The sequence below is a fragment of the Plasmodium fragile genome (genome assembly GCF_000956335.1).
Source record: "Plasmodium fragile strain nilgiri unplaced genomic scaffold supercont1.109, whole genome shotgun sequence".
In the NCBI taxonomy this organism is placed as follows: domain Eukaryota; phylum Apicomplexa; class Aconoidasida; order Haemosporida; family Plasmodiidae; genus Plasmodium; species Plasmodium fragile.
The window spans coordinates 3,846-25,806 of NW_012192689.1; the positions used below are offsets into that span (position 1 = coordinate 3,846).

The 21,961-nt window shown below is 49.3% G+C and overlaps 4 protein-coding genes across 4 annotated transcripts in view; all 4 read right to left on the reverse strand.

The window, feature by feature from the left end:
* Nucleotides 1-686: 686 nt before the first annotated feature.
* Nucleotides 687-5,431, reverse strand: AK88_05258 (uncharacterized protein; the record flags this gene model as incomplete). The annotated part of the gene is made up of 7 exons (XM_012482860.1): nucleotides 687-1,538; nucleotides 1,689-1,820; nucleotides 1,992-2,677; nucleotides 3,207-3,596; nucleotides 4,187-4,249; nucleotides 4,465-5,206; nucleotides 5,354-5,431. The coding sequence occupies 7 exons, from the start codon at nucleotides 5,429-5,431 to the stop codon at nucleotides 687-689; spliced, it is 2,943 nt and encodes a 980-aa protein (XP_012338283.1).
* Nucleotides 5,432-6,896: 1,465 nt separating this feature from the next.
* AK88_05259 (uncharacterized protein) lies at nucleotides 6,897-11,269 on the reverse strand (the record flags this gene model as incomplete). The annotated part of the gene is made up of 5 exons (XM_012482861.1): nucleotides 6,897-7,117; nucleotides 7,280-8,213; nucleotides 8,367-9,013; nucleotides 9,500-9,973; nucleotides 10,480-11,269. The coding sequence occupies 5 exons, from the start codon at nucleotides 11,267-11,269 to the stop codon at nucleotides 6,897-6,899; spliced, it is 3,066 nt and encodes a 1,021-aa protein (XP_012338284.1).
* Nucleotides 11,270-13,100: 1,831 nt separating this feature from the next.
* AK88_05260 (uncharacterized protein) lies at nucleotides 13,101-17,927 on the reverse strand (the record flags this gene model as incomplete). The annotated part of the gene is made up of 6 exons (XM_012482862.1): nucleotides 13,101-14,068; nucleotides 14,170-14,215; nucleotides 14,471-15,255; nucleotides 15,811-16,284; nucleotides 16,704-17,592; nucleotides 17,847-17,927. The coding sequence occupies 6 exons, from the start codon at nucleotides 17,925-17,927 to the stop codon at nucleotides 13,101-13,103; spliced, it is 3,243 nt and encodes a 1,080-aa protein (XP_012338285.1).
* A 3,635-nt stretch (nucleotides 17,928-21,562) lies between these two features.
* AK88_05261 (uncharacterized protein) overlaps nucleotides 21,563-21,961 on the reverse strand; it is a gene marked incomplete at both ends in the record, with an annotated part of 8,038 nt that continues 7,639 nt past the window's right edge. Inside the window, one exon of the mRNA XM_012482863.1 lies at nucleotides 21,563-21,952. Within this exon, the coding sequence (XP_012338286.1) occupies nucleotides 21,563-21,952 (390 nt within the window). The remainder of the gene's footprint in view (nucleotides 21,953-21,961) is intronic.

The following is a 21,961-nucleotide window of genomic DNA, read 5'->3' on the forward strand; positions in this document are numbered from 1 at the left end:
AAAAAAAAAAAAAAAAGCACAATACACAGAAGATACATTTTTTTGAGCTTTAGAAGAGGAAACATCGTTTTAAAATTAGAATAATGTGTGGGGGTTCAGTTGTAAGGTTTTAGATGGAAAATGTTTCTTTTGTAACTGAACCGTTACATATATACAGGAGTATATGTAATTTACGGCTTTATTGCCTTTATACTCTCCGCATAATGCGCTGATGATATAAAATACTAGGTGCCTTAATCAATCGTTTGGAACGAGAATGCGTTCAATCACATTATTTTATAACGGCGATGCAAACACAATTTTTTGTGCATGTATATTTTATCGCGAAAAAAAAAAAGTTTAAAGTCTAACTTATGAAAGGTTTGTGTATGGAGAGTTTTTATACTTATGTACAGGGGAAAAGTTATATATTATGGTAACATAATTTTCACGTATGGCTACAGCACCCGCCCCTTCACAAGGAGCAAGGGAAGAACAAAAAAGAAAAAAAAGAAGAGAAATGCAAAGCAATATTGTTTAGAATGAAGAAACCTGTTGAAAACAAAAAAAAAGAAAAAAGAAAAGAAGAAGTAGGAAGTAACGTAAGCATAGCAACATACTATGTATATGGCTCAATGGGGAAAAGAAAACTGTTCTTATTATGTGTCATTTCCATTTATTTAAGTGCGCATTGGTTCATCCTAATATCAAAGGTGTTCTAATAAATTATCCACATATAACTCCTTCTCCTGCAAACGGCTTTCAAGCTCGCACTCCTCAATGATTAATGCCAAGATCAGTATCCATATTTTAGCGGTTAACGGTTTTTTCATGTAAGTGTGCTTATGCAGTTGCGACGGTTGTGCATGTCGCACTCTTAGAACATCTTCTGCGGCCATTACATTTTCCACTTCTAAGTGTTTTTCTACTCGTGGTACGGCGCCGTTGTCCGACACTTTCTCCTCCTGTACAGTATGCAACAAACGTGGAAACCACGCCTCCTGGCCATACATACTCATTTGCCGATGTTGTTGCGCTACCCAGTCTTTCCATGCATGCAATTTCTGCGTTTCCATGGATGCAGCTTTCCTGTGCGCAGCGGATGCTTCGTTTGCCACCATGTGCTCACGCAGGAATTGTTTCCATTCCAACGTTAGCTGCAAAAACCACGGCTGCGTCGTGCACTCGCGCAAAATATGTTTGTGTTCTTCAATCCAGTTAATCCAGTGGGTGCAGTACGACGGCGCGTGCTCGGGGTTGGAATGAGCACGACGCTGTTCTGCATCTAACTGTATGGATTCCATACAACTCCATGGATCTGGGTCATCGGCGTTAGATGCAGAAGGGTCCGTTGCTAACTGTGTGGTTTCCATACAATTCCATGGATCGGGGTCATCTTCGTTAGGTGGACATGGATCTGTGCCGGCGCAGTCAGTGGGTGGATGCAGGGTTGTCGAATCATGGGTTGCTAAAGCGGCGTGCGAGGTCGGAACATCCAAGATTCTACTGCACATAATCGGGTCCCGCTCCAAGTCACGCGCAAACTCCTGCACGACAATCTGCAAATAGTCGTCTTGCACCGTATCCCATTTGGCCGCTTCACAGTCGTTTAGCACTTCTAAATGTAGTTCAATGATCGTGCGCTTATGCACGCGCGGTTTACGTCGTCATCGTCGGTCGGCAGCAGATGCAGGCCGCCTATCCATAACCATCGTGTACCCGTAAGCGGGTGGTGGCTCGTCGCGTTGTAGATGTTGCCATATGTCTTCGTCTAGTGGCGGTGACGGCACGTCACGAACGGTTCGATATGTTCGTCGTCGTTTGGCGACGTGCGCAAAGTACTAAACACAAAAAGGGGGGTAAAGAGCAGGGTGAGGACGGTAGGATAAAAGGAATGAACGCGGGTGTAGGAGTATATTGGTGCGAACGATCATATATTTGTGCGCGTAGGGATGTTCTGAGGTATAAACATCCTGCACGCGCGGCATTCCCTGATTGATGTGTGCACTTACCTTCCAAAGGGAATAACCCAGAACGGCGACGATGACGGCGGACAGGAAGAAGAGTACGGGAGTAGTGGCGGTAAGGACGGTGTCGGTTAGGTCAGGAATATCGAGGGGCACGTCCTCCTTGCCGACTCCGTCGTGGTGTAAGTCCCGTATAGCGGGTGTGGCACCGGGTCCAAAGTGTCCATCCGAGAGGTTTGTGGTAGGTTCAAATGGTACTGCTAATTTGAGATCACAATCAGGGTTGCCATCCTTCGTAGTACAGGGTACACCGTAGTAATGATTAGAGGGACTGCCTGGTTTTCCATCTTGTGCACCTCCTTGTGGATGTCCATCCGGTGAAGCACTTCGTCCACTGCTTCCGCCGCTGTCGGAGGGCGCTGTCTCTATTGTCCATAGATAGATACTATTGTTTGATTTGGACCATGGGCCGAATACGGCATCATCAGAGTTTGTGGGGGTGCCACCTCCACGACCTTCGGGTCCTGTAGGACCTGGCTTAGCGACAACCGGCATCTGAATGTTGCTGTCAGCACCGGATGGCTGCGCCGTACTTTTGTCTTTGGTTCCAGCAGAAGGTTCACGTGGAGGTCCCGGTGGCTCCGGTCCCGCGCCCTGTGCTGGTTCCGCTGCTGGTGCTGCTGCTGGTGTTGTGTGATCCTTGGTGTTGTTGGTGGCCCCTGCTTCAGTTCCTATATGGGTACCCCGGGGTAAAGAAGAACATGGATGAAACCGAAGTTATGTTTCGGATGGTTTTGCCCACGGTCTGCTACACGGTTTCCTATTGTCCATTCGCTCATGGTGGCCCACACGGTTGACATCCACGTGGGCGACGGCGGTAGGATGGTTGGCCAAACGATCGGCTACACGAGTGTTGGTTCGTGCCGCCGTTTCACCGTTCACGGCCGTTGGAGAACCGGCCGTAGGGTAACGGTGGTTACGGTGCCACTCCGGGAAAGGACTCTCTCTCTCTCCGACACACAACACAACACACACAGTGTGTGTGTCTGTCTACGTCGACGTGTACCTCTACCGGCCGCTACCTTCCGCGGCCGACCCATCGCTCTGCTCATTCGACGTTTGGTTTCTCTCTGTGTTCTCTCTCCGTGTTGTCTCTCCCTCTCTCTCCGGAAATTGTTGTTGCTTTTTTTTTTTTTTTTTTTGCTTCCTCTAATAGTCCAGCGGGTGTTTATGTGCACTATGGTGCATAAGAATTGTTACCTGGCGCTGCATCAGTGGGACGCAGGAGTGTACTGGGTGGAACTCCTAACTCCTGGTCTGAGGTACACCCAAAGTTCAGAGTAATGGCTGCACCATGTGTACTAGCACTTGTGGTACTTGCCGTACACGTAGTCCCCTTACCTTTAGATTCAGGCGATGTAGATGATGTTGTCTGGGTTGTTGTCGATGTTGTTGGGACGGACCTTGTTGACGTTGTTGGTGCTGAAGTTGATGACGTTGTTGCTGATGTTGTGGGATCATTCCTCCCCACTGATGCTACTCCTGCGGGTGTGGTATCTGTGGTTCCTACTGATTCTTGCCCGGGTGTTCCGGATGCTGTGTCTGATGATGTGGTGCTTCCTTGATCCTGGTCTTTTTTGGCCTTGTCTGCTGTAACCAGGAAAGATGAGAACATAAATGATGATAAAAAAAAAATAGCACACAAGTGGTACAGAAAGAAGGGTCCGGGACGGTTCGGTCAGGTAGCGGCAGGGTAGGGTCGGCTGCATGGATCGATGCAGTGGGTCGATGCATGGATCGATGCTGTGGGTCAATGTGGACGCAGTGTACTCGCTGGACTGGGCTAGATGGACTGCATGAGGCGGCAGCAAGCGCACGGTGAGGTGGTATGGGATGGTAGCAGTACAACTTTTATTTGTTGTCGCCGTCATCTCGTCCGTCATCTCGTCTACACTCGTCCGCCGTCCTGTGCCTCACGGCCGCTGTTACACCACTGTGATGCCGCTACACAGTGGCCGCTGCCGCACATACACATACCTCGTCTACACTCCGTCGTTGCTACATAATCGTTGCCGCCGCTCAACGTCAGCGAAGTCGTTTTCTGTGCTGTTGTTGCCCCACGTATGCGTGTTGTGGCCGTGTCGGCATCCATGTTCGTACGGTCCGTATGCGGCCGCGTATTCGTATTCGGCCGTGTTCGTGTGCGCAGTGTATTCGTGCTTTCTCGCATCGGTCCTTACCTGACGTGTCCTTTGATGGTGTTGCCGCCTCGCTGGCGGCCTGTCCGTTTTTGCCATCCGTCGCTGCAATAAAGGAACAAATAGGAATTAGGAGTGTCAGTATTTACTTTTTATATTATTCGAAGCATACAGAAACGAACGTTGTTCACATAACTGCAGCTTGTTTCGCATTGCTCTGTCCCTTGTACGTCGACACTGTCTGTAGTTGTCGTGTCTGTACTTATCCTTCCGCTTTCGTGCGAAGCTGTCTCAGGATGCCCAAACGTCGCCTGCCTTACCGGACTTCCTGTTCTTTGCGTGTTGCCTTTTTTTTACGTCTTGCTCTACCTGTTTCCGGATTTCCCTAAATATGTCGGTCATGCCTTCCTTCAATCCTTTCACTATCTCAGTAATGCCTAAGGTGTCCTTATGCTCCATATTCTCATTGTTCAAGAAATCCGCTATTTTCCATCCCTTCTGCCATTTGGTCTGACACGTGTTAGTTCCCTTCACGTTTTGAAGTCGTTGTTGTAGTGTGCTATTCGCCTGTAACCATTCTTTGACTGCTGCATTTAACCTAAGTCCCCCTATGTTCCCATGCGCAACTAAATCTCTACCACATTTCCGCTGCTGTATTAAACCTCCCGAAACACCGCCTGTCCCATGCTCCATCTCTTTCACGGTGTGCCATGCGTAATATGTACCCCACGTACTTTTGCACACGGATTCGTTTAATACTTCGCTAAACATGTGTACTATGATGCATCGTAAGTGCTCCCTTATGTTTTCGGTAATGGCTTCCTCCTTTGTTCTCACTTGTTCTGCACGATGCCACCCATTCATGAAATACAATGCCCCTACCATAAGTACGCATACAATTCTATCTCCGACTTTCTGTGTTACTAATTTTGCACCATTCTCATGCGCGTAGTGCTCCCATCCTTTGTTATCACAGTTCGCTGCATACGGTATTATATCGTCGCTCTCCATGTAGTCCACAAAGTCCTTCATTACATCCTTGGTCTTGTTCCACACCATTTCCTACAATGTAAGAGAAACACAGGAAATATATACATGCGCATGTGTACTTGAATGCTATGTGCCACGATACGCTGCATTCTCTAGTGTAACAATAAAGGCCTAGCACGGAACTGCCCGTCCGTGACCTCTACTCCTGTATATTCCTACCTCATACTTGTCCTGATCGAGATTCCCCGCGGCGATTACCCATTGCGCCAAGGCTTTCGCCAAATGTACCGACCCCATGTTACTACTATTCACTTAAATATACTGTACCCGTTATAAATATCTATAGACTACTAGTATTCGTATTCTTGTTATATTACATGAATTCGCGCGTGCGTCCAATTTTAGTCGATAATGCTGCTTCTGCCTTGGTTCACTGCTGCGTGCCTTGAAATCAAACGTTCCATAAAAATAGAAAAAATTAAGCACATAAAGATAGAACGCATAATTTAAAAAAACAGAAAATGTGCATAGGAATTGCAAATAGAGGGCACAGGGAAGAAACAGAAAAGAAAACAAAAGAACGAATAAAAAAAGACAGGAAAAAACAGGAAAAACACTACAAGCAACGCGTCATGAATAACGCCCGCCCCCGCACGTGCCTTCTTCACTAAACGCCGTCACACAGACTGTCTCTGTGTGCGTACAACTAAAAAACCGCAGTAACAACATCAATTGTGGTCGTCGTTTATGCCGTCCTTGCCGTCGTTGCCGCCTTGCGTCCTTGGTTTGTCGCGCGCCGATATAATGTGTGTGTTCTTTCCTGCGCCACGCTCCACTGCACGCTCTCTGCTCCCTCTCTGGATCCGTCACGCGAACGCCTTACTCGGCTACTTCGTCGAATCGGTCTTGCACTCGGCTACAATCGCCTTTACCGGGCCGCGTTTGCTCGGAGAGACAATCACTCCTTTCTTACACCCGGGAAGAATCCCCTTTACTCGACCGCCTTTTCTCGGAGACAATGCTGCTCCTTCTTGCACTCGGCCGCTTTGGTCGACGCGGTTGCTCGGAGAGACCAGCTCTCCTCCTTCTTACACGCGGCTACTGCGTCGAATCGGTCTTGAACTCGGCCGCTTTTGCTCGGCTACTTCGTCTAATCGGCCGCGTGTGCTCGGCTACGTCGTCGAATCCTTCTTACACTTGGCCGCGCTTGCTCGACGAGACAATCTCCCGCCGTCGTGCACGCGGCTACTCCGTCGAATCGGTCTTGCACTTGGCCGCTTTGCTCGACGCGTTTGCGCGGAGACAAGCACCTTATACTCGAATGCGTAGGCGCGTTCTGTATGTGTGCTGCACTATACCCGTAGAATGCACGTGCGCATGTTTTAATAATGAACTTCACATAAAGGAGAATGCTACCCCTTCATATTATTCATGTAAATCTACATTTTATATGCATGTAAGCTCTACAACCCAGTACCCATAGTCATATTAAAAGAAGTGGACTACACAGAAAAAGAACAAAACAAGGCAAAAGTAAGCACAAGTAAGCACAAGCAGAACAGAGCAGAAAAAAAAAAAAGACGGTATGTAATAGTGCAAACAAGAAATATATGATGTATATCACATAATGAAATAAAAGTGGTGTACGGTCAGCATGCGTTATGTCGCATGCATATGCCCCGTCATACTAATGTCACAGTTGCTCCAATAGGTCATCTACATATAACTCCGTATCCTGCATACCCCTGACTTCAGCCTAATTTCAGAGCTTGTCCAATAGGTCATCCACATATGACTCCGTCTCCTGCAAATTGCGTTCGAGCTCGCACTGTTCTATGACTAATGCAAGGAGCAGTATCCATGTTTTAGCGGTTAACCGTTTTTTCATATGCGGTGGCTGATGCAGTTGCGAGCGCGGTAAATCTCTCACTCGTAGCATATGTTCTGCGGCCATGGCTTTTTCCACTTCTACGTCTTTGTCCACTATAGGTGCGTGGCCGTGTGGCGGTACTGTGTCCGCCTCTACATTATTCAACAAATGTTGGAACCACTCCTCAGCGTTATACATACGCATTTGCCGATGTTGTTGCGCTACCTATTGTTTCCACCACCGCAGTTTCATCATCGGCACGGTTGCCGCTTCACCGAATTCACTATGGCCGTATACTCCGTTATCCTCGTTTGCCACCATGTGATCACGTAGGTGTTGTTTCCATTCCGATTTGAGGGCATTAAACCACGGTTGCCCCGTGCACGCCCGCACAATATGTTTGTGGCGGTCAATCCAGTTAATCCAATTAGTGTGGTCGGGGATCGGGCATTCATTCCGCGGGGAGGAGTGCGCGTCGGGTGCTGTATCTAACTGTATGGTTTCCATACAATTCCATCGGTCCTCTGCGTTAGGTCGACAAGGGCCCGTTTGTAATTGTATAGTTTCCATACAATTCCATCGGTCGTCCTCATTGGGTGGACAACGGTCGGTTGCTAACTGTATGGTTTCCATACAACTCCAAGGATCGTAGTCCTCGTCGTTAGAAGCAGAAGGGTCCGTTGCTAACGGTATGGTTTCCATACAACTCCATGCATCGGGATCATGAGGTCGACAAGGGCCCGGTTCTAACTGTATAGTTTCCATGCAACTGCATGGATCGGGGTCGTCTTCGTTACGTGGACATGGATCTTTGCCGTCGGAGTCAGTGGACGAAACATTGCTCCCTGATAAACCCTGCTTTGTGGTAGGAGCATCCGGGAAACTACTGTGCCCGTTGTTGCCCCCCATAAACTCTTGCACAAGTATCTGCAAATAGTCCTCTTTGACGTGTTGCCACTCGGTCGCTTCACATTCGTTGAGCACTTCTAAGTGTAGCTCGATAATCGTGCGGCGATTCACGCGCGGTTGACGTCGTCGTCGTGCGGCGGGCAATCTGCCGGGCCGCGTATCCCTAATCATCGTGTACCCGTAATCGGGTGGCGGCTCGCCGCGTTGTAGATGGTCTAGAATTTCTTCGTCGAGTGGAGGTGACGGCACGTCACGCACGGTTCGATATGTTCGTCGTCGTTTGGCGAGGTACGCAAAGTACTAAACAAAAAAAAAGACAAAGAAAAAAGGCGGACGATGTAGAAGAGTGCATTTTTGTTTAATAATTATAGAACAGGCCCGTGAGGAACACTTTGCTAATGGTACATATTACGGATGCAAATGCAGCATGCCCGCATTGTCGTGTATACTTACCTTCCATAGGAAAAAAGCAATGATCCCAATGCCAACCACCGCGGGAATGATCGCGGGGATGTACGGCTTGACATCTTCCCATCTGAGGCCGCCACCAGCGACTCCGCCTTCTCCTGGTTTGTTCTGTGCAGGCTGATCATTCTGGGCAGTGGAAGGAATCTGAGGAGTTTGCGGGGTAGATGGAGATGCTGATCCGGAGGAACCCGGGTTTGAGATTTCAGCGGAACCTGAACTGGAGGGTTCTGAAGGAGAGGATGAGGAACTTCCACTTGCTCCACCTCCGCCACTTCCAGCTGCTCCACCGCCTGCTGCGGAACTACCGGATTCACTGATGCCGCCACTACTACCCGATTGATTTGGGTTCGGGTTCGGTTTGGGTTTGGGCGGATTGAGAGGAGGGGGGTCATCATTACCGCCATCTACCACGTGGTCACCACGGCTCGGGGCACTAGGAGGATCATCCCCTTTGTTCTTAGGGGTAACTGCTGCAACAGTACCTTGGATAGTACCATCAGCTGGTCCTCCTGCTGCTCCAGTTGCTGTTTCTGTTGGTTCTGCTGGTTCTGATGCTGTCGGTGGTGCTTCTGCGGCTGGTTGCGCTGCTGCGGGAGGCTCTGGTACACTGTTACTTTTTGTGGGATCTTCACCTGTAAATTGAAATAAAGGAGGGTGAAGAAAACTACGAGAAGACTGAAGTTTGCGTTGGATGCTTGATTGCTCACACGATGCAACCGATCGTTGGACTCTCCGTGCAGTCGCTGATGGTCGTCCACACGGGTGGCACCATTGGTGCCACGGTGCGAACGGTGGTATGGTGACACCCCGGTAAAAGACTCTCTCTCGCCCACACACAACACAACACACACAACACACAGTGCATGTGTGTGTCTGTCTGCGTCGACGTCCGTCAGCGGCGGCGTCTGTGGACGTCTCTACGACGCTGTACCTGCCGCGGCGGTAACTCGACCTCCCGCGGCCGATCCATCGCTCGCACCGCTCTGCGTGCCGCTCATTCTCATTCGACGTTTGGTTTCTCGCTCTCCGTGTTGTCGCTCCCGCTGTCTCCGGAAAATTGTTGTTTCTTTTGTTTTTTTTCTTTTCTCTCTTTTTTTTGTTCTAATTGGACTCACTACCTGGGGTACCACTTCCTGAGCATCCAGTGGATGAGGAATCCACGATAGTGATTCCGACGCTCACAGCGTTGTTGCCTTCAGCTGTCTGATGGATCTTATTGTCGTTAATGTGGGTCACGCAGGTAGACTGTGATTGCTTACCGTCAGCTGTCGTAGCGGTCTGCGACGTAGTACCCGCATCGTTCGTGTTGGCCGATGCCGGGGCCTGAGGGTGCCCTGCTGGTGCCGCCGGTGGTTCCTTTGATGGTCCCTCTGCTGATCCCTCTGGTGCAGGTGGTAATACTGGGGATGCAGGTGCTTGTGGTTGCGATGACGGTGGTGAACCCGGCGGTGTCACTGCCGGGTCCTCTCCTGCTGACTCATCTGCTCTTGCCTGTCCTGGAGGTGTTCCTGTCCCTGATGGTTGGTCCCCGGTTGTCGGCTGCACCGTTTTACTGTTTGCTGGTTTGGCCGCACCGGGCTTTGGCGCGGCACCTACAAAACGGAGAACGGAACAAAAACGACAAAATGATACAAAAAAAGGACACAAGTGGTACAGAAAGAAGGGGCCGGGACGGTGCGGTCAGGTAACAGCAGGGTGGGGGTCCGGCTCGATAGAGTGTGTCGATGCAGTGGGTCGACGGGGACTCGGGTGCACTGGGTCAGGCGACAGAAAGCGTACGGTGCGGTGAACTCGGTCGACTGGGTCGGGATGGAGGGTAGCAGTACAACTTTTATTTGTCGCCGTCCTCGACCGCCCTCGTCCGGTGCCTCGTCCTGTGCCTCTTCGCCGCTACCACTGCCGTCTTGAACGATGCTCGCTCGGCTCAACGATGCCGTGCTGTGCTGTGCCAGCCGTGTTGTTGTTGTGGCCGCGTGCGTGCGGAGTCGTATCGGTGGCGGTCGTGTCCGTGCCGGCCGTGTTAGTATGCGGCCGTGTGCGTATTGTGCGTGTTCCTGTTGCCAGTATTAGTAGCACTGTGTTCCTCTAATGTTCTTACCATTCACGTCCTCCTGCTCATCGCCGTCGTCCTCATCGTCGTCGTGCGATGCGTCGGCGGGAGAGTCAGGATTTGGGGATGTAGCATGTTCCCGCGCCGGTTGCATGAGCTGCGGCGGCACCTCCCGAACCAATACCGTGGTCTCTGGCCGTAAGTCCTCTATAACGTGCGTCTGCGTTGTCTGCAGTTGTATTTTGTCATCCATGGCATGTGTACCCGTGGTTCCGCTTACGAGGTCCTGTAATCTTTGCGTGCATTTGCTTTTTATTGCTGGCCCTTCAATTTTTTCAGTCAAGCTCGGGTTGTTCTTTAACCAGGTCGTAATCTGTTTCTCCATGTCGAATTCCTGTGTTTGTATGTCTGTAAACACTCCCCGCTTGCACTTGCCCTCTGTAATTAATCCACCCATAATCCCCTCCATCTGGGTCACAGTGTCCCATGCATAATATACACCCATTTGACTTCTGCATGGAGATGCCAGCAATATGTACATAAATATATTTACTATGGCACACCGCACATAGTCCTTCAGTTCATCATCATTACTGACCACCATATTCCCACCCCGCTTAGTCCAACTGTTCGCATTCATGAAAAATAATGCTCCTGACATGAGTTTGCAAATAAGTTCGTCTCCCTCGTTATGTTTGAAGAAGTCTTGGCCCCCACCCTCACGCGTATAACCCGTGTTTTTACAATTAGCTGCATAGCTGTCTATGTCGTCATGTTCCATATGTGCCACAAATTGTTCCAGTTCCGCTTGTATATCTGTCCGTAGGCTTGTCTGCATTGTGCACAAGGAACATATATGTGTGTGCATAATTGGCCACATTAGCTGTCTCGTCCATATTCATGTGTGCCTATGCCGTGGTGCTTACTCCACGTACTTTACGTTCCCATTGTATTCTTTATATGGAATTAGTGCACGGGCGCATTCGTACAATATACATACAGGCAAGTGTGCATACTATCCTATATAGAGGCTGTTATAAGTACACGACGCCCCGCGATGGTGGTGTTAATAAATTACCTGATAAAACTCATCATTTCCGTATAGTTGCCTATCCCTCACATACTTGGCCAATATATGCCCTAACGGTGCCGCCATTGTGCCCTAAGATCATAACGTGGACAACTGAATTACCCTTGAATCACTATAGCGTGGTACATATGTTGCAAAAGTGCATCGCGCAGAACTTGTTGTGCACGCTATAAATTACTCCGTGTCCTCTACTCATGAACATCCGCCTAAATATAACTGTACCATGCACGTTAAAAGAAGGGGTATGTATCCTGTTATATAACCTATGCACACATATACAATCCTTATAGTTACACTAGGAATTGGGAGCATCACAATCGAAAATAATGAATAACACGGAAAGTAAGAACATAAATAACAAATAAATAGAACAACGTAAAACAGGAAAAAAAAAAAAAAAAAACGAAATCAACAACGGGAAAAAAGGGAAAAAAAAAAAAAGAAAAGACAAACAAAAAAAGGAGAGCAAACAAACAACATACTGTACACATGCAGAACAGCACCATCTACACAACACAGAGACGACTCTCTGGTCCACAGAGGAACAATATCCCCCCTATGAAGAAGAAAAAAAAAAATAGGAAAAACACTACACACACCGTCATGAATAACACCCCCCGCCGCCCTTTCTACACCGGTCTCCACGGAACCCCTTCACGCACTGTGTCTCTGCGTACAACTAAAACCCGCAGTATAACAACATCAATGCGTCCGCCGTTGCCGACGTCGTTGCCGTCCGTCCCGGGGCTACTTGGTTGAATCGTTTACTCGAACGCCGTAATGGAACCGCTTCACTCGGCCACGTCGTCGAATAGCCCTTACTCGGCCACGTGTGCTCGGCTACTTCGTCGAATCGTTGTTACAATCGGCCGCGTTTGCGCGGAGACAATCGTCCTGCTGTCTAACACGCGGCTACGTCGTGGAATCGCGTTTACCCGGCCGCGTTGGTCGACGCGTGTGCTCGGACAGACAATGTCTCCCTCGTTTCTTACACTCGGACAATCCGTGTACCCGGCCGCGTTTGCTCGGACACAATGGTCATCCGTCGTGCACGCGGCCGCTTTGGTCGACGCCTTTGCTCGGAGAGACAATCCTCCTTCTGACACTCGGCTACTTCGTTGAATCCGTCTTACTCGGACAATCCCCGTTACGCGGCCGCGTTGGTCGACGCGTTTGATCGGACAGACAAGCGCTCCGTATACGCGAATGCTTATTCGCATGCTATATGTGTTGTGCACTATACCCTTCGAATGCACGTGCGCATCTGTTAATAATTAACTTCACATAAAGGAGAATACGACCCCTTCATATTATTCATGTAAATCTACATTTTATATGCATGTAACCGCTGCAACCCAGTCCCCATAGCTATAGTAGTAGAGGCTGACTACACAGAAAAAGAACAAAACAGGGCAAAAGTAAGCATAAAGAAACAGAAGTAAGCAGAACAGAGCAGCAAAAAAAAAAACGTATGGAATAATGTAAACGCGAAATATATTATGTATATCACATAATGAAATAAAAGTGGTGTACGGTTAGCATGCGTTATGTCGCATGCATATGGTGCGTCATACTAATGTCACAGTTGCTCCAATAGGTCATCTACATATAACTCCGTCTCCTTCATATTCTGCTCCATGTCACATTCCTCAATAAGTAAGGATAGGACGAGCATCCACAGTTTGTGAGCGGTTAAGTGCTCCGTATGTCGCAATTCCGGATAGTGGTCGTGCTGCTGTTCTGGTTCTTTTACCTTCGTCAACGGTATATTTTCAGGGGCCCGCTTTTGTGCTGCTGCGTCGGTTGCTCCTTCCTGTGCTGTAGGGATGTTGTTTGCGTGAAAAGTTTGTTCCCTCTGGGATCCCGTCTCTTCTGTGGTCTCGTGCGCAACAGTATGCAACAAATGTTGGAACCACTCCTCCGCACCATATATATGCATAAGCGCATGTTGTTGCGCTACCCATTCTTTCCACAGGTCCAATTTCTTCCGTTCCATGGTTGCCGCATCACCGAGTTCACGGTGCCCGTATACTACGTTGTGCTCGTTTGCCACCATGTGCTCGCGCAGGTATTGTTGCCAATCCGCTTTTAATTGCAAAAACCACGTGTGCCCCGTGCACTCCCGCAGAATATCTTTGTTGCGGTCAATCCAGTTAATCCAATGGGTGCAATGCGACGTCGCGTCCCCCGGAACAGTAGGGGCACGACTGTGTGGTGCATCTAACTGTATAGTTTCCATACAACTACATGCATCGGGGTCCGCTGCATTCGGTGGACAAGGGTCCGTTTCTGACTGTATGGTTTCCATACAACTCCATGGATCGGGGTCATGTGGTGGACATGGATCTGTTCCGTCGAAGTCAGTGGGTGGAGCGCGGGTTGTCGAATCGTGGGTTGCTAAAGCGGCGTGTGAGGTAGAAACACCCAAGATATTGTTATTCGTGTCCTCTTCCTGTTCCAAGTCGGGCGCAAACTCCTGCACGACAATCTGCCAATAGTCGTCTTTGACGTTTTCCCATTCGGCCGCTTCACATTCGTGTAGCACTTCTAAGTGTAGGTCGATGATGGTGCGTTTATGCACGCGTGGTGGGCGTCGTCGTCGTGCGGCGGGCAATCTGCCGGGCTGCCTAGCCCTAACCATCGTGTACCCGTAATCTGGTGGCGGCTCGCCGCGTTGTAGATGCTGCAATATTTCTGCGTCGAGTGGCGGTGACGGAACGTCACGAACGGTTCGATATGTTCGTCGTCGTTTGGCGAGGTGCGCAAAGTACTAAACAGAAAAAAGGGGTAAAGAGGAGGGTGAGGAGAATGCATTTGTGTTGGCATCATCATGTAAGGAAGCTCCTTAGGAACACACTCTTATGGTGCATATTACGAATACGCATATATGGTGTCCACTCGGTTATATTTGTGCGTGCTTGTGTGCGTTGTGCGGTTTTGTGTGCTTACTTTCCAAAGGGAATAGAGGACGATAAGGGAAGTGACGGATGCAACGAAGATAAGAACAGAGGAAGAAAGGAAGATGTCCTTTGCAGTGAAGATGGGGGAGATAGCGTCATCATCTTTCGAGCGCCCCGGAATTGTAACTGGTTTATCAGATGCTGTAACCTCTGGGCTTGGTGGTGCATATGATCCATCCAGGCCCCCTTTGTATGGTTTAAGGTCTAATTCAAATCCAACATTTTCAGCCTGCATTTTACTGTCGGCAGCGTTGTTTTCCTTATCGTCTCCATTAGAAGCAGTAGCGCGGCTTGTGGTTGAACTGGGGGAACTTCCACTTCCTCCCCCGCCTCCACGTCCTGCTCCACCACCAGCACCATCTGGTAGACCGCCCGCGCCGGTGCCGCCGGGGCCGCTCCCCGATTGATCTGGGTTCGGATTCGGTTTGGGTGGATTGAGAGGAGGGGGGTCATCGTTGCCGCCATCGACGACGGCATCCGCACTACTGTTACCGAGGGCGCCGGTTGCACCTTTTTCACCCGTTTCACCTGCTGCACCTGGTTGACCAGAGGGACCCGGTGGTCCAGGTGGACCCGGTGCCCCGGGTTCCGCTGCAGACGGTGTCTGCGTGGACGTGGTAGTGGTTGTTTCTACTGGTGTTTCCGGTGGTGCCGGCAGTGCCGGCTGTGCCTCGGGAGATGCAGGTGATGGCCCAGGTCCTGGTGTCAGTTCTGGAGACTGTGATACTCCGTTTTTGTGGTCCGGTGCCGTCACGTCTTTAGTGTCACCAGTACCTATAAAATAAGGTGAGGGAAAGAATAAAGAAGGAAACTGATGTTTTGTGCAATGGATGCTCATGGCCACGCTTGACCATGCTCGGTTGCCGCGTGCCCAGGTTGGTCGTTGGATGGTTGGCACCGCGGTCGACCGTGTTTGTGGTCGATCGCTTATTGGCCATGATCCGTCGCTGATGGGTGGCCATGGTGCGAACGGTGGTTGGCAGGTGCCACCCCGGGAAAAGACTCTCTCTCTCTCCCACCCACACACAACACGCACAAGACACAACACACAACACAAGGTGTGTGTCTGTCTGTCTGTCGACGTCTAGCTGTCTACATCCCGCGCCCGACCCATCACTCTGCCGCTCTGCGTGCCGCTCATTCTTATTCGACGTTTGGTTTCTCTCTCTGCGTGGTGTCACTCCCTCTGTCTCTCCGGAACAGTTGTTCTCTTTTTTTTTTTTGTTGTGTCCTCTCCCTGTATGTGTTTGTGCCGTGGTACACACTTTCCCCATAATACCGTGCACATGGTACAGAGAGTACCCATGTTAACTACAAAAGAGAGTATACCTGGGCCGGTGTTAGCATCCTCATCTATGACCGCAACACCCGGAGGAATACGAGGGGCTTCCAAGCCCGGAGCAGTATATGTACCACAGGTAACAGATACACTGGAGGATGTGACGCCGCTGTCGTGACATCCGATATTACCTGTACTGCCTGTACCGGCAGATCCGCCTGCTGGTGCTGGTTCTGCCTGGGGAGTGATCGATGCTGGTGGCGATGATGGTACTGGGGATGCAGGTGCTTGTGGTGGTGGTTGTGGTCCTGGTTGTGTGGCGCCCGTGCCTTCATCATCGGATCCTGCTGCGTTGGGGCTGTTAGTGTCCTTTGCTTTCGTTGACCCTGCTCTTGCGCCCCCTGTTCCCTCAAGTCCCGAGGATCCAGAATCACTCTTCTTGTCCTTTGGTGTCTTCGTATCTGCTCCATCTGCCGTTTTCCCTTGTGCTGGTGCTCCCTCCGTGTTGCCTGGTTTATCCTTTGCTGATAAAATGATGGAGGAAAGGAAGACAGATAAAAAAATGAAAAGATGATAAAAAAAAACGGGACACCAGTGGCACAGAAAGAAGGGGCCGGGACGGTGCGGTCAGGTAGCGGCCGTGTCCACTCGATGGACTGCGCACGCGGTGAACTGGGGGTAGATGGTAGCAGTACACTTATGGGGCCGTTCGGTACCGCCGCTCCTGTCGTGGCCGCACATCTCGGCTCCACGAACGGGGTGATGTTCCGCCGTGCGCGTTGTTGTTGGCGACGGCATGCATATTCATGCGGTATACATGCGCGCCGCGTAGTCGTGCCAGCCGTGGCATCCATCCATATTCGTACGGTACGTATTGGGGCGTGTCATCCTTTGGCATGCGTATTCGGCCGTTTATTCGTGTTCTTACGAAACGTGTTCTTACCATGCGTGTTGTCCTCTTCACTTATTGTGTCCTTCTTGCTGTCCTGTTGTGCTCCTCCTGGTGTCGTGGGTGGCGCATTGGGTCCCGCAGCTGCGTGTGTCCCCGATCCTGGCTTCCTTGCTCCTGTACCCGGTTGTCCAGTGTTCGGTGGCTTGCTTCCTGCTTCCAACTGTTCACCCACCTTTGTCATTATCTCGTGCATGCCGCTTCCTATGACGCGTTTGAGTCCTGTCTCCATGTGTGCCCTTACTTCCTGTTCTCCATATGTGTCTGTACTTGGCCCCCCCTCCTGCCATTTACCCTCTCCCTTCCCTGTTCTCTGCGCCTCTGTACTCTTTTCTGGGGCAGTTGGGCACATCCTTTTAATTTCTGTATCCTGGGCCCAAGTACGTAAGTCCGTGTTCTTCTGTATCCACTCCTTAATTTTTGCCTTCATACTCCAACTCCCAAGGTTAACGTTGTCTATGAACCCTTCGACACATTCCTTCCTTTTTATAATGTTGGTCGGCGTCCCCTCCATCTTCTCCCTCATGACGTACCAGGCATACTCTAGCCCCCAGTGTCCCTCACATACGGTCGCCTCCAGTATATGCATAAACACATTTACAATTGTGCACCCTATAAGTTGTCTTAATTTTTGTACTGGCTCATCCGCGTCGCGCGTAAAATCTAGTAACCCATTGGTGTCGGTTAGGAAGAATAGTGCTGTGGACATAATTTTGCACATAACCTTGGTACCGGGCCACTTAACGTGGTGCTCATACCCTGTTCCACTGTGGTAATAAAAATGGTTGTTGCAGTTGCTCCCGTAAACGTCCCACATGTCCTTCTGTTGCATGTATGCAATAAACTCTTGTAATATTGGTTCTATCTCCTGCCATAACCATTCCTACAATTCAGAAAACATGAACACACCTGTATGTACATGTGCTGTTCATCGTTTTTGTCGTGGTGGTTGCCGATACCTACCCGTACGTATTGTCCCCTGTTACTGTATGAATGCTGCTTGCGCACTATATTCAAACTAAAAACGCACAACTGTGCTGCATAAGTCCGATTCACGTATATTCGGCATCTTGCATCGGTCGCTGCGAGTGTCCACAAAGCTCTTCTCCGTTCTCCCTCTAGTTCTCAATAGCTTACCCGGAACCTAGTCCATTCTCCAGCTGGATGGCCTTTTCGTTTATAGTCCTTCCATTCTGTCAGTATTTTATTCGGATTCATATTATACTCACTTTGTATAATACTATTCTATGTTGCCAGGAATACTCTAATAACTTAATATGACTGTTTCCCCAACATTAATGTATATCGCCGCACACATGTATGGCTCCCTGCTCATGTAAATGTAGAATGATGACAATAAATACATTTCCGGAAGCATGGCCTAGACCTCTCTATTTCTAATACTTCCGAAGCTCCTGCTGTACTTCATGCACCACAAAAGAATAGAATGCACACAAAGAACACAGCAAAATTGAACGATAAAATCAGAAAAAGCATAAAAAAAAAAACAACAAAAAAGGAAGAAAAGCCAAAAAAAAAACAACAAAAAAGAAAGAAAAGCAAAAAATACAAAAAATACTACACGCAACGCATCATGAATATACACCACCCGCCGCCCTTTCTACACCGGTCTCCACTAAACGCCTTCACACACTGGCTGTCTCTGTGCGCGTACACTAAACCCGTTGTACAACTAAAAACCGCAGTAATAACAACAACATCAATTTGCCCTACTCGCCGCGTCCTTGTTACTGGGCTACGTCGTCGACAATCCCCCTTACTCGGGCGCGTTTGCTCGGAGAGACAATCTCTCCTCCTGCGTACACTCGGCTACAATGAGGTTTACGCGGCCGCGTTGGGCGACGCGTGTGAGCGGGTAGTGCGTGGAAGGCGTCGTGCACCGAGACCGATGGTCTGCGCGCAGGCCAGATGCAGGCCGCATGCAAACACAAAACCATGAACGGATGCAATGGCGTGGAAGCCAAGGATGACAAATAGTATGAGAGGTAGTGGAAAATAAAATATGGATCCGCGCGCAGGTGCAAGATGCAGGCAATGGAATAAGCGCATGGAACGAACAACAGGCTGGAGTGCGAATGCAAAAGCAGAAATAATCGAATAATAAAGAGTGCGAATAGCGCGCAGATTAGGCGTAGAATGCAAAAAAACGCAGAAACAACAAACCCCAAAAAACGCTTTCGATGCACGAAGTGAAATCGCGAAAAAAGCATAGGAATGCCATGCAAGCGTAAGGATACGTGACAACAGTGTACAAAAGGGGCTGCGCAGCAGCAGCATGCAGGAAGTGCATATGACAAAAGGCCAAAGGAGCGCAAGAGCAATGCGCAAATGAAGCATGCAGGAAAAGGGAATAAAAAGGGAATGAAAAAGGGATGCAGTAGAAGGATAGCAAAGAAAGGAGGAAAAGGGGGGGAAAAAAAGGAAAAAAAGGGAAAAAAAGAGAAAAAAGGACCAAAAAGGAAAACAAATAGAAAAAAGAATAAAATAAAATAAAAAAAGGGACAAGCAGGAAATATGAGAATGCGGCTAAGAAGAGAAAGTAGGGAAAAACATAATCGCAAAGGGAACACGGAAGTAAAAAAGTAAAAGTCAGAAAGGCAGGTGTAGAAAAAAGAAAACAACAAAAGCACCGAAAACAGGGAACAGCAGCAGCGCTAGGGTGATGAGAGGAAAAAGAAAAAAAAAAAGAAAAAAACAAAAGGTGGAGTAGCAGGACATGCATTAATGCGCAAGGTGGAAAAAACAGAAGTCCGGAATTGGATGCAGTGGCATATGGAAAAAGCGTGAAGGGTACGCGCGAGTGCGCGATGCAATTGACAAAGCGCCATCGAAAAGCGCATCGCGGAGCAAGGCACGGTGGTGAAAAAGAGGGAGAAGATCAGCACAACGCGCGCGGGACTGCGTAAACAGGATTCAAGGCAACCATAAAGAAGTACAAACGACTGCATTTAGAGGAGCAACAACCAAAAGCGCGGCAAGCGCGCAGGAACAAGCTACAAAGGGGAACAAACGAGGCGGGATGGCGCACGGTGCTGGAAAAAGTGCGAAACAGGGCGGCAATGCAGTGCAATGTGCGTGAACCACGAGCAGTTGGAAAGAACCGGTCGTGCACAGCACACTCCCAGGCACGAATGCAACATTGGGACATTAAACGCTATGCGCAACAAGCGCAGGAGAACATGAATAGAACAATGCTGCATGCAGGCCGCAGGTGTAGTGGACACACGAGTGACCGAATCACACTTGGCAAGGTGACAGCAAGCAGTGGCGCAACATACGTTGGATCACCAAAAGCGTAAGGTACAATGTGCACCATGCAAGAACAGTGCAGGAGCACATGGTGCGACGGTGGTAGACGCTTCGCATAGAGCGCGCGCGTGGTATCAGAGGCGCACGGCAGGCGCAAGCATAAGATGCACGAACATGAGGCGAACGCGTGCGCCACGCGCGCGCACTATGCGCAGCGTCTACCACCGTTGCAGCATGTGCTCGCGGCGCGAGTCACAGTCGTGTGCGCACGCCGTGCGCAGTATGGAACCCTGCGCATGGACCACAAGGCCGCCTGGCGCATCATGTACCCAGCATCAGCACAAGCCTGCTGCAGCAGCCACCGCGAGCAACACAACCACCACACAGGCAAGACGACCGCAGCGCGCACACGCACCATGCGTGCACCGTGGAGAAATAAGAGACATACAGCGTGGGATGGTTGCGACGGTACCGCGCCATCCGCGCACCACAGAACGCGCCAGGCCTCATATGCACCGCGAATAGCCACACTACAGCCCGCAACTGCGCGCAGCCATCAGCAGCTGCAGAAGCATAATGTATGTTCGGCATGCGCGGGCGCGCACGCAGCGCATGCAGGCCTCGCGTTGCCAGCGCGTACGACGCATTCATGCACACTACCGCGCAGCATGCACATCCCGCGGGGGCAACACAGCGCACACGCACATAGCAAATCTTCGCTCCGCGCAATGCACAATTGCCGACAGCACGGGACGGGCTAGATGACGACTATGAGTGTGCAAAAGAGCGGGCATGAGTACTCGCAAACAGTTTAGGAATTTATGGATATAAGGGGATTAAATGTGCACGATTGCTCCAACATATTTCAGACGCAGAACCAGCTGTGTACCCTGTCCCCCTTCAGGGCGACTGTCCCTGTAGATGTTGTTGTAGGGGACTCTGCATACCTATATCTGCTTAGGCTAAATTCTACATGACGTATGTTGTTGTTATTGTGGACATAACTATAGTGCGAATACAACGGGTATATTCATTCGGTGCCACAATTTTTCAAGTGCGGAAAAAAACAAAACAGCACTGTTACATTTTATAAAAATACTTGCCACATGTTGCATCCAGAGTAATCATAATATAATGTTTGTTACATATAGGATATTTGTATATTATACATACATATAAAATGTAGTAAAATGTATACCCTTTTTAGGGGTACATGCCCCTTTTCTTAATATCAATAAACTATGTATCACATAAACAACCCCCGTTAGATATACACAAACTATGTACATTGGACAGATATAAACATCAGTATAATTTAAGGCGCAACTATATGGTAAATAATATAAATATTAATAAACCCTGTCATAAACATAGTACGACGTGTTATAAAAAGGTAAATATAAGAAATATATATAAGCATACTGTAACAGTGAAGTTGCCTGCCGGAAGTGGCATACAGGAAGTTACTTATGGTTTCCCCGGTAATTTTAGTTTCCAAGGTAGTTTTATTTTCGCAGGTGCTTCCGATTTCTTAGGTACTTCTGCTTTCTTAGGTACTTCTGATTTTCCACATGATTCCGCTTTCACGAGTACTTCTGGTTCCCCAGGTGCTTGTGCTTTTGCGCGTACTTCCGGTTTCTTTGGCACTTCTGTGGTTCCAGGTACCTCCGTTTTGTTAGATACTTCTGGTTTCTTAGGTGTTTCCTGTTTCTCAGGTACCTCTGATTTCCTGGGTGTCTCAGGTTTCTTAGGTACCGATAATATCCCAGATGCTTCATGCTTGTTAGGTACTTCTGGTTTCTTAGGTGTTTCCTGTTTCTGAGGTACATCTGATTTCCCGGGTGCTTCTGGTTTCCTAGGTACATCCGATTTGTTAGATACTTCTGTTTTCTTAGGTGTTTCCTGTTTCTGAGGTACATCTGATTTCCCGGGTGCTTCTGGTTTCCTAGGTACATCCGATTTGTTAGATACTTCTGTTTTCT